General features: G+C 38.5%; 1 protein-coding gene across 2 annotated transcripts in view; it reads left to right on the top strand.

Annotated features, from left to right (window-relative positions):
* Positions 1 to 13273, top strand: part of LOC145662438 (uncharacterized) — a 193978-nt gene that overhangs the window by 20922 nt on the left and 159783 nt on the right. For both annotated transcript variants that reach the window (XM_081728023.1, XM_081728013.1), the window contains exon 3: positions 11789 to 12027. In XM_081728023.1, coding sequence (XP_081584149.1) covers positions 11789 to 12027 — 239 coding nt within the window. The remainder of the gene's footprint in view (positions 1 to 11788; positions 12028 to 13273) is intronic.

Below are 13273 nucleotides of genomic sequence, written 5' to 3'. Positions count from 1 at the left end.
CTCTGATAATAACAGAGTTACCCTATGTCAGGGAATTTTTGAGACATCCTGTATACATCATAAGAAGTTCCTTTCTAAATTCTACACGGATGTGGTTTCATTGAATGTGAGGTGGGTGATACACATGAGGCCTTTTGGGAGTACGTCACACGGACGACCGTAATTTTGTGTTCAAAATTTTTATTATGAACTGGTGGGATATGTGATACATATGGCCACGGGCTAGAATTTTCTCAGTATGTCAAATATGCAATCAGATTTCATGCAGCTTAATTTGGTGAAAAGCTATTGCCAATTGAAAAGTACATTTATCTCTTTTTTGCAGATGTTGAACCATGCCGTTAGCACGTGAGGAATGGATCGAAATAATGAAACTGTGGGGCGGGAGGAGTATATGTGCAGTGGTTGCCGATTGCAAAGTAATCCACAATGTGACTCTGTGTCACATGTTTCCGTGTCACAGTAATTAACTAAATTTGAAAAGACGGGCACATTCGTGAACATACATCGTAGCGGTTCAAACTCGCGGGACCTTTTTCCTTCCCCATTTTGAACCGGAACATGAAAATGAGATTTTCTCCGTTTGCCTGCGCCGATTTTGAAAATTCCTTCACTAATCGATTTCTCTCGTCGAGTACTACAAGAATCAGTTAAAATCTCGCGGTCCTTTTTCCTTCCCCATTTTGAACCGGAACATGAAAATGAGATTTTCTCCATGTTTTCCTGCGTCGATTTTGAAAATTCCTTCACTAATCGATTTCTCTCGTCGAGTACTACAAGAATCAGTTAAAATCTCGCGGTCCTTTTTCCTTCCCCATTTTGAACCGGAACATGAAAATGAGATTTTCTCCATGTTTGCCTGCGCCGATTTTGAAAATTCCTTCACTAATCGATTTCTCTCGTAGAGTACTACAAGAATCAGTTAAAATCTCACGGGCCCTTTTTTCTTCCCCTTTTTGAACCGGAACATGAAAATGAGATTTCCTCCATGTTTGCCTGCGCCGATTTTGAAAATTCCTTCACTAATCGATTTCTCTCGACGAATACTACAAGAATCAGTTAAAATCTCGCGGTCCTTTTTTCTTCCCCATTTTGAACCGGAACATGAAAATGAGATTTTCTCCATGTTTGCTGCGCCGATTTTGAAAATTCCTTCACTAATCGATTTCTCTCGACGAGTACTACAAGAATCAGTTAAAATCTCAGGGGCCTTTTTTTCTTCCCCATTTTGAACCGGAACATGAAAATGAGACTTTCTCCATACTTGCCTGCGCTGATTTTGAACATTCCTTCACTAATCGATTTCTCTCGACGAGTACTACAAAAATCAGTTAAAATCTTGCGGTCCTGTTTTCTTCCCCATTTTGAATCGGAACATGAAAATGAGATTTTCTCCATGTTTGCCTGCGCCGATTTAAAAAATTCCTTCACTAATCGATTTCTCTCGACGAGTACTACAAGAATCAGTTAAAATCTCAGGGGCCTTTTTTTCTTCCCCATTTTGAACCGGAACATGAAAATGAGATTTTCTCCATGTTTGTCTGCGCCGATTTTGAAAATTCCTTCACTAATCGATTTCTCTCGACGAGTACTACAAGAATCAGTTAAAATCTCGCGGTCCTTTTTTCTTCCCCATTTTGAACCGGAACATGAAAATGAGATTTTCTCCATGTTTGCTGCGCTGATTTTGAAAATTCCTTCACTAATCGATTTCTCTCGACGAGTACTACAAGAATCAGTTAAAATCTCAGGGGCCTTTTTTTCTTCCCCATTTTGAACCGGAACATGAAAATGAGATTTTCTCCATGTTTGCCTGCGCCGATTTTGAAAATTCCTTCACTAATCGATTTCTCTCGACGAGTACTACAAGAATCAGTTAAAATCTCGCGGTCCTTTTTTCTTCCCCATTTTGAACCGGAACATGAAAATGAGATTTTGTTCACGTTTGCCTGCGCCGATTTTGAAAATTCCTTCACTAATCGATTTCTCTCGACGAGTACTACAAGAATCAGTTAAAATCTCAGGGGCCCTTTTTTCTTTCCCATTTTGAACCGGAACATGAAAATGAGATTTTCTCCATGTTTGCTGCGCCGATTTTGAAAATTCCTTCACTAATCGATTTCCCTCGACGAATACTACAAGAATCAGTTAAAATCTCACGGGCCCTTTTTTCTTCCCCATTTTGAACCGGAACATGAAAATGAGATTTTCTCCATGTTTGCTGCGCCGATTTTGAAAATTCCTTCACTAATCGATTTCTCTCGACGAATACTACAAGAATCAGTTAAAATCTCAGGGGCCCTTTTTTCTTTCCCATTTTGAACCGGAACATGAAAATGAGATTTTCTCCATACTTGCCTGCGCCGATTTTGAAAATTCTTTCAGTAATCTATTTCTGTCGTCGAATACTACAAGACTCAGTTAAAATCTCGCGGTCCCTTTTTTGTTCCCCAACTCAATATTGTTGTATATTTTGAATGTATTCAAGTATGGAACAAAAGTATTTAATTAATTCCCTTAGTAGGCTTCACAACTTAATATTTTTCAACTTAAATTTTATTTATTTTAATTATTTATTTTCTTGTGACTCAATATTTAATTGCATTGGGGAGAAGGGTGGCCATTCTCAAATATATAAATATAGTACTCTTAAAATTTATGTATTCTCGTATTATTACTTTCTTCCACTAGACCTGGAAATTGCAAAATTAATACCTGGAAAATTCAGGGAAATTGAGTTCCATATTTATGTATGAACCCTGCTATTTACAATTTTTTTCGAATAGGGATAACTGTACAAAAGGGTGTTTTGGGAATGGCATAACAATAGGTTTCTGGGGGTGTTGATCGAAATGAAATGAAAGTTTTACGTCCCACTATTATGCTGGCTAGGCTAAAGATGATGGGGTGTTGTTCGGTGGGGGTCAATGTTGCCAATTTTGGGAAAAGTCACTAAATCAGGGGAATTCGACCTCAACGATAGCGTAGGGTGACCATAAAATTTTCAGTTAAAAACGGGACAGGTTCTGGCAACCCTAGACTTTTAGATCTACCTTTGTTCTTATCAGTGCCTTGATATCAGTATTCCCCCTCTCTCTCTTTGTTACAGAGCGGGTACTTATGAAAAAGGAAAGACACGTTGAAGTTTGTTCAACATACAACCAACTGCTAAAACCTCTGCTGCCTTTCGAGCAGTACTGCGAACTATAGAGTATGTTTAATATAGGGAATTTCAGTTCAATTTTTGCCTCTTTGTTATTATTAATACTTTTATTTATTTATTTATTTATTTATTGAACAATTTCCCAGATACAGCATAACTTTGCCATTTTACACAGGGACATGCTAACAAAAGAAAGAAAAAAAACAAGACAACAATAACAACAACATAGAAAAAAAAGAGTGTAAAAGTAAAACTATTCCGTCAAAGCTTGTTTAATTGCTCTTTCAAACACTGGGTAGCTCGAAAAAATGTCCACATCAGTTGTTACTTGATTATAACTGTTTGGTATTCTATAAAAAAGAGACCTCTGTATAACAGCCAACCTAGGACGGGCAAGATGGAATAGGTGGGTATTCCGAGTGATGCGGGAAGGGACACGTAAGGATAGTTCCTGAAGTAATATTTCCGATCTTAAGGTTCCATTAACTATTTTATGTAGATATTTCAGGTCAGAGATAATTCTGCGTACTTCAGGAGTCTGAATATTAAGATGTCGCAAGATCATCTTAGATAATATTCGAAGTGCAGGAACACGAAATCGGACTATAGCAATGAAGAAATTGAGAACAGAATCAAGTCTGGAGAGATGTGTAGGTGCTGCCATGGCCCATATGGGAGAGCAGTATTCGATCTTGGGCGCTATTAAAGTCTTATAAAAAGTTGCTAATGAAGAAACAGTGCGTAGTTCGGTGAATCGATAAAGAAGTCCCAACATGCGCATTGAATTCTTTAGTATTGAGGAGATGTGCTCAGAGAAGGTGAGTTTTGAATCAAAGATGACACCAAGATCGTTATGACTAGCAGAATGTGTGATAGGGGAATCGTTGATATGGTATGTGGAGGGAACAGGAGACTTTTTCAAAGTAATAGTAATACTGTCACATTTCTTACTGTTGAGTTTCAAGTGCCACATTTCACACCAGCCTGTAAGGTAATTTATGTCTTCCTGTAGAGCAATTGTGTCATGGAGACACGATATTTCTCTGTATAACTTACAATCGTCAGCAAAAAGCAGAAGGCCACTAGGTTGAGCTGAGCTACTTTTAAAAGAAGTAAAGGTACTGGGTTTGTTATTTACTTCTTTCATTTACATAAAACGGGACGAATACTACTTTTTTCCATCTACTGACGGGACGGCCGGAACACGCCCCTAAAACGGGACTGTCCCAGTCAAAACGGGACGTATGGTCGCCCTACGATAGCGACAAAAAATAATTTTTCCGGTTGGAGACTTTTTTGGGTGATTTTTAAATGACGATTTAGCTCCTTACAAATTTAGCGACTTTTTGCTGCAACAAAATGTTCATCTGTAGAGAAGCATTATTAGTTCAAAATAGTTTTTACAGTCTTTTTTTTCCGCCAGCACAAGTGATGAAGAGTTTGGAAATGCAGCGTACTCACTGCCCCACAATCCTGCATTGTTATGTTACCCTTGCCCTCTAACGAAGAACAACTCTGCCGTGTCGTGACAAAACGCTGTAACTTTGGCGGAGCAGTTTTGCGAAAAAGAGCCGTAAAGTTTTCATCCGAAAATGTTATCTGTATCGTGTAGAACCAGTGTAACTAGGCAATAATGGTCAACCAATCAATTTTCACCAAATTTAATCACACAGCAGGCATTTACGTAACATTACATGTAACCACGCGTTTCCAAAGTCAAGATATACCGGTTCTACACGATGCAGATCACATTTTCGGATGAAAACTTTACGGCTCATTTTCGCGAAACTGCTCCGCCAAAGTTACAGCGTTTTGTCACGACACGGCAGAACTACAAACTTGATGTCCTTTAGTTCGCAGAGTTTCCGTTGAGAGACACACGTAATACATCATTACCGATAGCAACAAGATTAGCTATAGATGCGTGAATAAAGGCGAAGGGGGTGTTTGTTATATTTGTCCTTTGGTGTCTTTTAATTATTCTGCACTTTTTCTTTTACAAAAAATTGCTAAACGTAAGTACTGTAGAGTTAATTATTTCGGAACTATTTTGACTCCACAATATGAACAAAAGTACCCGAAACAATCTGAAATGATCCCTGAATTAAAGGATTGGTTGCGCCCTGTTTACAAAGATGTGAGTAGAACCAGCGGCGCAAATTTGTCTTCAACATTGGGGGGACGGGTAAGACCGTTACTATACTTATTTATTTATTTATTTATTTTGCGATGTCAAAAATACTTATGAAGTTGAAAAACAATGTTGTGGAGGATCAGAGTTGTCTTCAGCGTTGGGAGGCTGCAGATTTGAGGCTTATTCTGGGGGACGTCTATTTTATCTCACGTTCCTTTGTAGCAATCGGACAAAAATCATTAAATTTACCCCAAAAAACACATTTCAAATCGGATTATTGGGGAGAAGTCCCCCTCAGTTCCAAGATTGGAGGGGAAATGTATCCGTCATCCCCCCGGGATTTGCGCCAGTGAGTAGAACATATTGTTTAGTTTACATCTACAACTTTAAAACAATGCTTATAGACAATGAATTTCTCGGTTATTTTTTATAGCGACTTTTCACCCAAAATTTGAGTTGTCACCTCTCGTTTCGCAAACTTATTGTCAAAATTTTGGCAACACTGGTTGCGGGGAGATCTACAATGGATGAGTCAAGTTATTTCGTCACTTCCGCTGTGAACCTAAGTACAAGATTCCAAAAGTCACATTTTTTTGGTTCCAAACAATATGTCAGCTGGATGAAAGCATAGACTGGAATGTGTTTCACTTCATTTGCATGTAAATGTGTTGCCTTTCCTACCTTATCTTTAATCCCATAGTAGCTTCTTTTCAAAAGTTAAAAAAATGCAATTCTTCCTTTCTTAATAGTATTTATAACTCAAAGTATTACGTAAGCATTGTATGTTACTTATGTAGCTCACAGAGCCGCAGCTATAGGCGAGCAAGCAAAGCACGTGCCCCGGGCGCGTGGTCGGAGGGGCGCCTAAAAGAGAGGTTATATATTAGTACTTTTCCTGGCGGTATTTAATACTTTCCATCAGAGTGCGAAATCATGAAATGAAAGTGAGAGGAGACTGGAGGAGCGAAGAGAAAGAGAGAGAGAGAGAAAAAAAACGCTCGCACTTTTTAAGTAAATTAAGTCTTATTTATTTTTTCTGTCCCCCTCCTCCCCCTCCCCTAAGTTCTACTGTCAAAGTAAATAGCTAAAAACACTCCCAGGCCAGAATCGCATCTACGTTGGAAATTTGATCGAGATCGGTCGGGCGGTTCAAGTGATTAAGTAAAAATGAAATGAAACCTTTGAATTTTACTACGTCCCACGGTTATGCCGGTTAGGCTAAAGGGGACGGTGATGATGAGCAATGAATGAAATGGTGGAATGAAGAAAGTGGGAGGAAACGGGAGAACTCCGAGGAAACCCACGCACACGGTGTTTGTCCACCACAAAGTTCACTTGGCGGGGGCTGGGATCAAACCCGGGACCCCAAGCAGCAGGGGTGAACGCTCTACCACTGAGCCACCGCGGCCCTTAAGAGATGAAGAGTCACAAACATAGTCACTTTCAATTTTAAATATATATATATATATATATATATATATATATATATATATATATATATATATATATATATATATATATATATATATATATATGTATATATGTATATATATATATATATATATATATACACCTATATATATATATATATATATATATATATATATATATATATATATATATATATATATATATATATATATATATTGCATCACTGACTGATAAATACAATGCACAATGCTTGGATTGTATATATAAAAGTCGCCCCCTGCCCGTAGAAAGCTTCATTCGAACTCGGAATCTAACAATTGCACCTGTAAAGCAGTGCTGAGTCGATTTTAACGTCACTTTCAGCAGCAAGGCTGTATGAGACATAAACCTACAGATTAACGTGGAATCCGAACCACATACGGTCCGGCCGGGAATCGAACCTGTGCGTCCCACGCCCCACAAGGGAGCTCATCTGTAAGGCAGTGTAAGCAAAAAAAAAACAAACAAACAAACAAACAAAAAACGCACACTGGATGTTTTGCGCAACTGAGGATCAAAACATTCTCAATGGAGTATGAAATGAAATCTTTAAGTTTTACGTCCCACGGTTATGCCGGTTAGGCTAAAGGAGACGTTGATGATGAGAGATGAGTGAAATGGTGGAATGAAGAAAGTGGGAGGAAACGGGAGAACCCCGAGAACACCCACGAGCACGGTGTTTGTCCACCACAAAGTTCACTTGGCGGGGGCTGGGATCGAACCCGGGACCCCAAGCACCAGAGGTGAACGCTCTACCACTGAGCAACCGCGCCCCCCTCAATGGAGTACGAGAAATAGTAAACGTCAAGTGTGCTTTTGCTTATTCATTACTTTGTTAATACTTAATTCCTTCTAGAAATAGTGAAACAATACTATGAAGAAACACTAATTAAACTAATAACTATTATGTTGTATTTCTTACCACACCACGAAAGTAATACTGTATACCGTTTTTACCAGCCATAGAATTTGAACCTAGTACTATACTGCATTAGTCACACCGTAACGAAAGCAGAAATTCAAACACCTGGCACTCGTAGCTGTTGAAGGTTTGTTGTAGGTACGGCCTGCGTTGATACTCCTCAACATAAATACGTCACAGCCCAAAGCCAGGAAACATCACAGACAGAAGCTAGGGGCACAAGCAGTGCCTGACACTTCACGAACTCAAACCCGCCAAGACTCAACTGAACATGACCTTCAATTACGTTCTAGAAACCAAACCAATGCTAAGGCACAAACTCACCAACTTCCTATATGAAAACACAAGAAAAAAATTCTAACTTTTTGGTTCCAAAGTGATGACATAACAATAATACTAAAAATGTTTTAATTCTCAGTAACCCAAATATTAATTAACTAGGGAACATAACAAGCAAAAATAAATAAATAAATAAAAATAAAATTAAATTAAAAAAATAAAAAGCTGACAAGTAAGCTCTCCACGTAAAAAATATATATTTCAATGTAAACAAGTTCTTTAAACAAAAGAAAGCTCTGTAGTAGAGCGCTTCCCTCTGACCCATTAGGTCCCTGGTTCGATTCCTGCTTCCGACAAATAGGCTTTTGGTAAACACTGTAGGTGTGGTTATTCTTAATACTTTCCAGTTTCCATACATTTTCTTGATTCCACCATTATCATGTATCTCATCGTCACCTTCTCACTTACATTGATGTACAATCATGGGGCGTTAAACTAAAAGCAAAAAAAAAAAAAAATATTGTAAATATCCTAGTAAAAATGAGTTTTCTAGACTACACAAGTGGCCCCGCGTAGCGAAGGCGCTAATGCTCTCGCCTTCGGTGCGAACGGTCCCGGGTTCGATCCCGGTGGGGAACTCGGTCGAAAAAGTATCAAAAGATTTTAAGTCCAGCCATCCTGAATGAGGTTTCCTTGGGTTTTCCTCATTCACAGCAGGCAAATGCCGGAGTGGTACCTAACATATAGATCCCAGGCCGTTTTCTTCCTTCCCCAATCCTTTCTTCCCTTCCTTTCCCCGGATAGTGTGCTCACCGAGGGACGTCATCCCTCATATGTGACGGGATAACAAGGCCATTGATGCCGAAAGCCCAGAAATCTAAATCCTAAATCTTCACTACACAAGGAAATTTTCGCGCTAAAAACGGTTTCTTAGCAATTATGTTAAGCAGTCCTGTAGTAAATCTGCACCAAGTAATAAATCGTCACATATAAAATGGAATGAATAAACACATAACATTCATTTTGCTACCTTGAAACATAAAATGTTTGAAAACATTAATATTCAAAGTTTTTTTCAAAATTCAGATTCACCCATTCCATTCTCCTCAATCATTTACGAGTTACAATAGTAAGAATTGTAGTCATAAACTACATTACTTACTTAGTACTATATTAAAACAAGTTACACTAAAAGAATATATTGTTAATGGAATATTTAACTAAAGTAATAGTTAGCTATTGTACTTACCCAGGCTTTTGTTTCCTTCCTCTCTTCTTTTCCGTTTGTAAATAACCTCGTTTCGTAAGCAAAAGACGGTAGTTCAATGACGTCAGACATTTCGAAAGAAAGAGTGTCTATAGGCGGTCTGGATCTTACACACAGATGGACGTATATAACGTATAGCTGAAGTATTTAACATACGTATACGTATGTAAAATACGGAAGATTGTTAGATGTCAGACATCCTGCAGCGACATGATGTAACATCTAAGCGTGTAAAAGGCAGTACCTGTGTAGTATATGGATAAAGTACGCTCCGTACAGATTTCCTTAGTAAACATAACGAATCCTTGTATTTGTACAATATACCGCTGTCCGGATAATGGATTTTTCTCAGTGTACCAAGTGAACTTTGTTGGGGAGCTTTCTGAGAGTTATTCCGTTTCCTTCCACTTCCTTCATTCCACTATTACCATGCATCTCATTATCACCGTCTCCATTAGCCTCGGCGTATAATTGTGAGACGTTAAATCGCAGTTTATCGATTTCAATACAAAGCAAAGGTATATTTACAGTTTTTCTTGTTACGCGGGCTTGCTAGTTGCTGCTACCAGCTAATTTTGTAATCTTTCCATTCTTATATGTTATATATATATATATATATATATATATATATATATATATATATATATATAAAGCACATATAAAGGCAACCAAGAAACTTCTGTAGCTTTTTCACCACCACCTTCGAACATCGATATACAACCTAAGACGTACCTGGAAGACCAAAAATAGTCCCTATCAGAATCAACGGCCTTATTCCAACGTTCTGGGAGGCCATGGATGCCATCGCGGTAGAACTTGGTGGGCCGTGAAGCGAAGAATTTATCCAGTGCATTTTGCACCTCTACTAGAAATTTGACCTGGCTTCCTCTAATATGATTGTCTAAGGAATGGAACAGGTGATAATCGGACGGTGAAATGTCCGGGGAGTATGACGGATGCAATAGTGTTTCCTATCCAAGGTGTAGAATGGTGACTCGGGTCATCCTAGCTAGGTGGGGCTTAACGTTGTCCTATAACAGGAGAACCCCTTGCGATTCAGAAGTGCTGGCTCCAGAGTTTTGAGTTTTTCTTGAACACGGCTCAATTGCTGATAGTACACAGTTGTATTGATGCTCTGACAAGCTGGTAGCAGTTCCCCATGCACGATGGTTACCTTTCTATAATACATGATACTATTACAATTGAAGTTCAGTAAGTCCAAATAGGAACATTGTACTTCTTCTTATAGTACTTCACAAAGTGTCCTGTACAACACAAATCCGTTAAATTGCTACAGATTACACAGCACTTCAGAGTTTTCTTTCGCTCACCAAGATGTCTTGCACACTCTGCATTGCTTTTGCTGCCTGCGAGAGGTAACGCTTTCCAGAAGATCCGCCATCATGTGTATTGGCGACTTTGTTCGTTTATTTGAACCTAATTGTTTTGCAACCTGTTCTGGAGGGAAGAAAATGTCTAATTTTAAGATTGATTGGAATGACGATCAGGTTTCGTGATTGATTGATTGATTTTTCTAATTTGCAAACAGTAAAGCCTCGCACACAGTATTTAGGGGAATTAGGAATTAGATTTCTGGGTTTTCGGCATATGTGGCCATATTAGCTCATCACTTATGAGGGATTACGTACCTCGGCGATTACACTGCCAGGGAAATTGGAGAGGAAGAAAAGAATGAGGAAACAAGAAAGCGACCAGGGACCATTATTTGAGGTACCATCCCGGCATTTGCCTGATGTGAATGAGGAAAACCTCACTCAGGATGACTAGTCTAAAAAAGCATTTATGCTTTGTCGACCGAGTGTCCCCATCGGGAATCGAGCGTTACACACACAGTGTTTTCTGCATTGAATGTAGAAGTGTTAAACATTCCGTCTTACGTTGAGAATTCCTACCTGTATCATTTAGAGAAAGAAGAAACAAAAAAAGGAAAAAGAAAACATATCGTTAACAATTGAAGTACATAACAAAGTTTGTAACAAAAGTACAACACAAGGTTCCCTAATGAGGATAATACGGAACCAGTCACCTAAAAGACTCCCCCATCCTCCGGATATCGCATGATATTCGGGGCCACTATTTCAGCCACTGATTCAGAAGTTGAGCTCCTAGAACACTTCATTCCTCTCTTTCGTGTTGAACATTTTCATTGTTGAAAACGAATTTCTGGAATTCGATGGCAATAGTCACTTTAGAGAAACTAATATATTATTTCAAAGAAAATAGTAACAGTGAAGACAAGACACGAGAAGAAAGAATGACACACGAAATTTTGTTTTCTCAGCAATTCAACAAATTAAGAATATAACAATCAGAGAAAGATATGTGTTGAACCACGCTGATTTACTCGTGCATAATAGGTATTATCGTGCAAAGACATGTATTAAAATAATAAATAACAATAAAAATAATAGCATATTTAATTAAAAGCACTAATTATTATTATTATTATTATTATTATTATTATTATTATTATTATTATTATTATTATTATTATTATTATTATTATTTGTGTGTGTGTTTGGATACGTTCAGAGCCAGTGGATCATCGCAAAGTGACTGTTCGAACACCAAAGACAATGCGCTTCGAGGAGGAGTCTAACAGTTGGTTTACGAAGAGAGAAAGAACCCATGAAGTTGAGAGTGGTGGTATCATGACATTTCCATGGCTACCGTACGAATCTATTGGCGACGTGGAACTGGATACAGTGCGCCTCATTCTTGATAACTTGGTTCCGAGTCTTCATATCCCGCAATTTTACGAGCCAAAAGTGGTAAGTATTTTCCTAGTAATCAGAAATAAAGTTTGTTTAGTTGTTACTGGTAGTATTTGGACAATGTTTGATATTAATAATATCCTTTCTCTCCGTATCCAGTTGCTTCTCGTCGATTTTCTCTTATCTCTGTTCAATTATCACACGACATTACCTATTTTCTCCGTATTCGATTGCTTTTCGTCGATTTTCCCTTATCTCTGTTTCAATATCATACAACATCTTTTTTCTCTCCATTTCCGGTTTTCTAATCGATTTCCCATTATCAGCATTTATCCTCTTTCTCCATATCTGGTTGTTTCTCGTAAATTCCCTCTGTTTTCTGTTTAACTATCGTACAGCATCATCTATTTTTGCCCTACACTGTAAAATCACTTTAATGGATAGAATGAAAAATATAAATAAAGAGAATAAAATACATGGGACGTTCCGAAGATAATGCCCCCTATTTTTTTTTTCATGGAAACTAATGGAGATACATAAATAACAACAACACAGCTAAACAGAGCAATATTTCAGCTATAGACTTTCATTTTTCCACATAGTTCCCAACATTCGTTATGCACTTTTGCCAACGATGAACAAGTACCTGCATGCCACGCTTGTAAAAATCGGAACCAGCTGAGGATTCCAGCTCGTAGTAATGACACCCGTCTCATGTTCAGTGGCGATGCTATCCAGAAAATTGTCATGTTCAGCTTCGTATTGGTCCCGCAAGTCGCAACAAATTTCCATTCGCTGAGTTTTGTGATGTTCTGCAAGCATCCGCGGTACCCATCTCGCACAGACTTTGCGATAACCAAGATGTTCCAGCATTTTTTCCAAGACATTACAGCCGACATTCAGTTCTGTACACAATTCTTTTGTCGTTATCCGGCGATCAGCACTGATGAGTTGATGAAGACGCTCGTCATTGCCAAGGATGACAGCTGTGCAGAGTCGACCGGGTCGTGGCTTGTCATGAACATCCTTTTCATCATCTTGGAAATGCCGTACCCATCGCCTCACATTGCTCACGTCTGTTGTATCGTCTCCATAAAACTTTGCCAAGCGTCGATGGATTTCAATAGGCGCAATTCCTTCCGCAGTGAGGAATTCAATCACATATCGTTGTTTTATACTCACGTCCGTATCAAGCTCCATTTTGTCACACTCCTATGCTGGCACCAACTACCGCTGAGCAACGGAATCAGCTGCAAACAAAAGAGGAAAGGTTCAAGCATTAGCATTACACCAACGACATCTG

Source organism: Thermobia domestica, chromosome 1, assembly GCF_964235325.1.
Source record: "Thermobia domestica chromosome 1, izTheDome1.hap1.1, whole genome shotgun sequence".
Classification (NCBI taxonomy): Eukaryota; Metazoa; Arthropoda; class Insecta; order Zygentoma; family Lepismatidae; genus Thermobia; species Thermobia domestica.
Note: the sequence above shows the minus strand (reverse complement) of the source record. Positions and strands in the feature narration are given on the sequence as shown.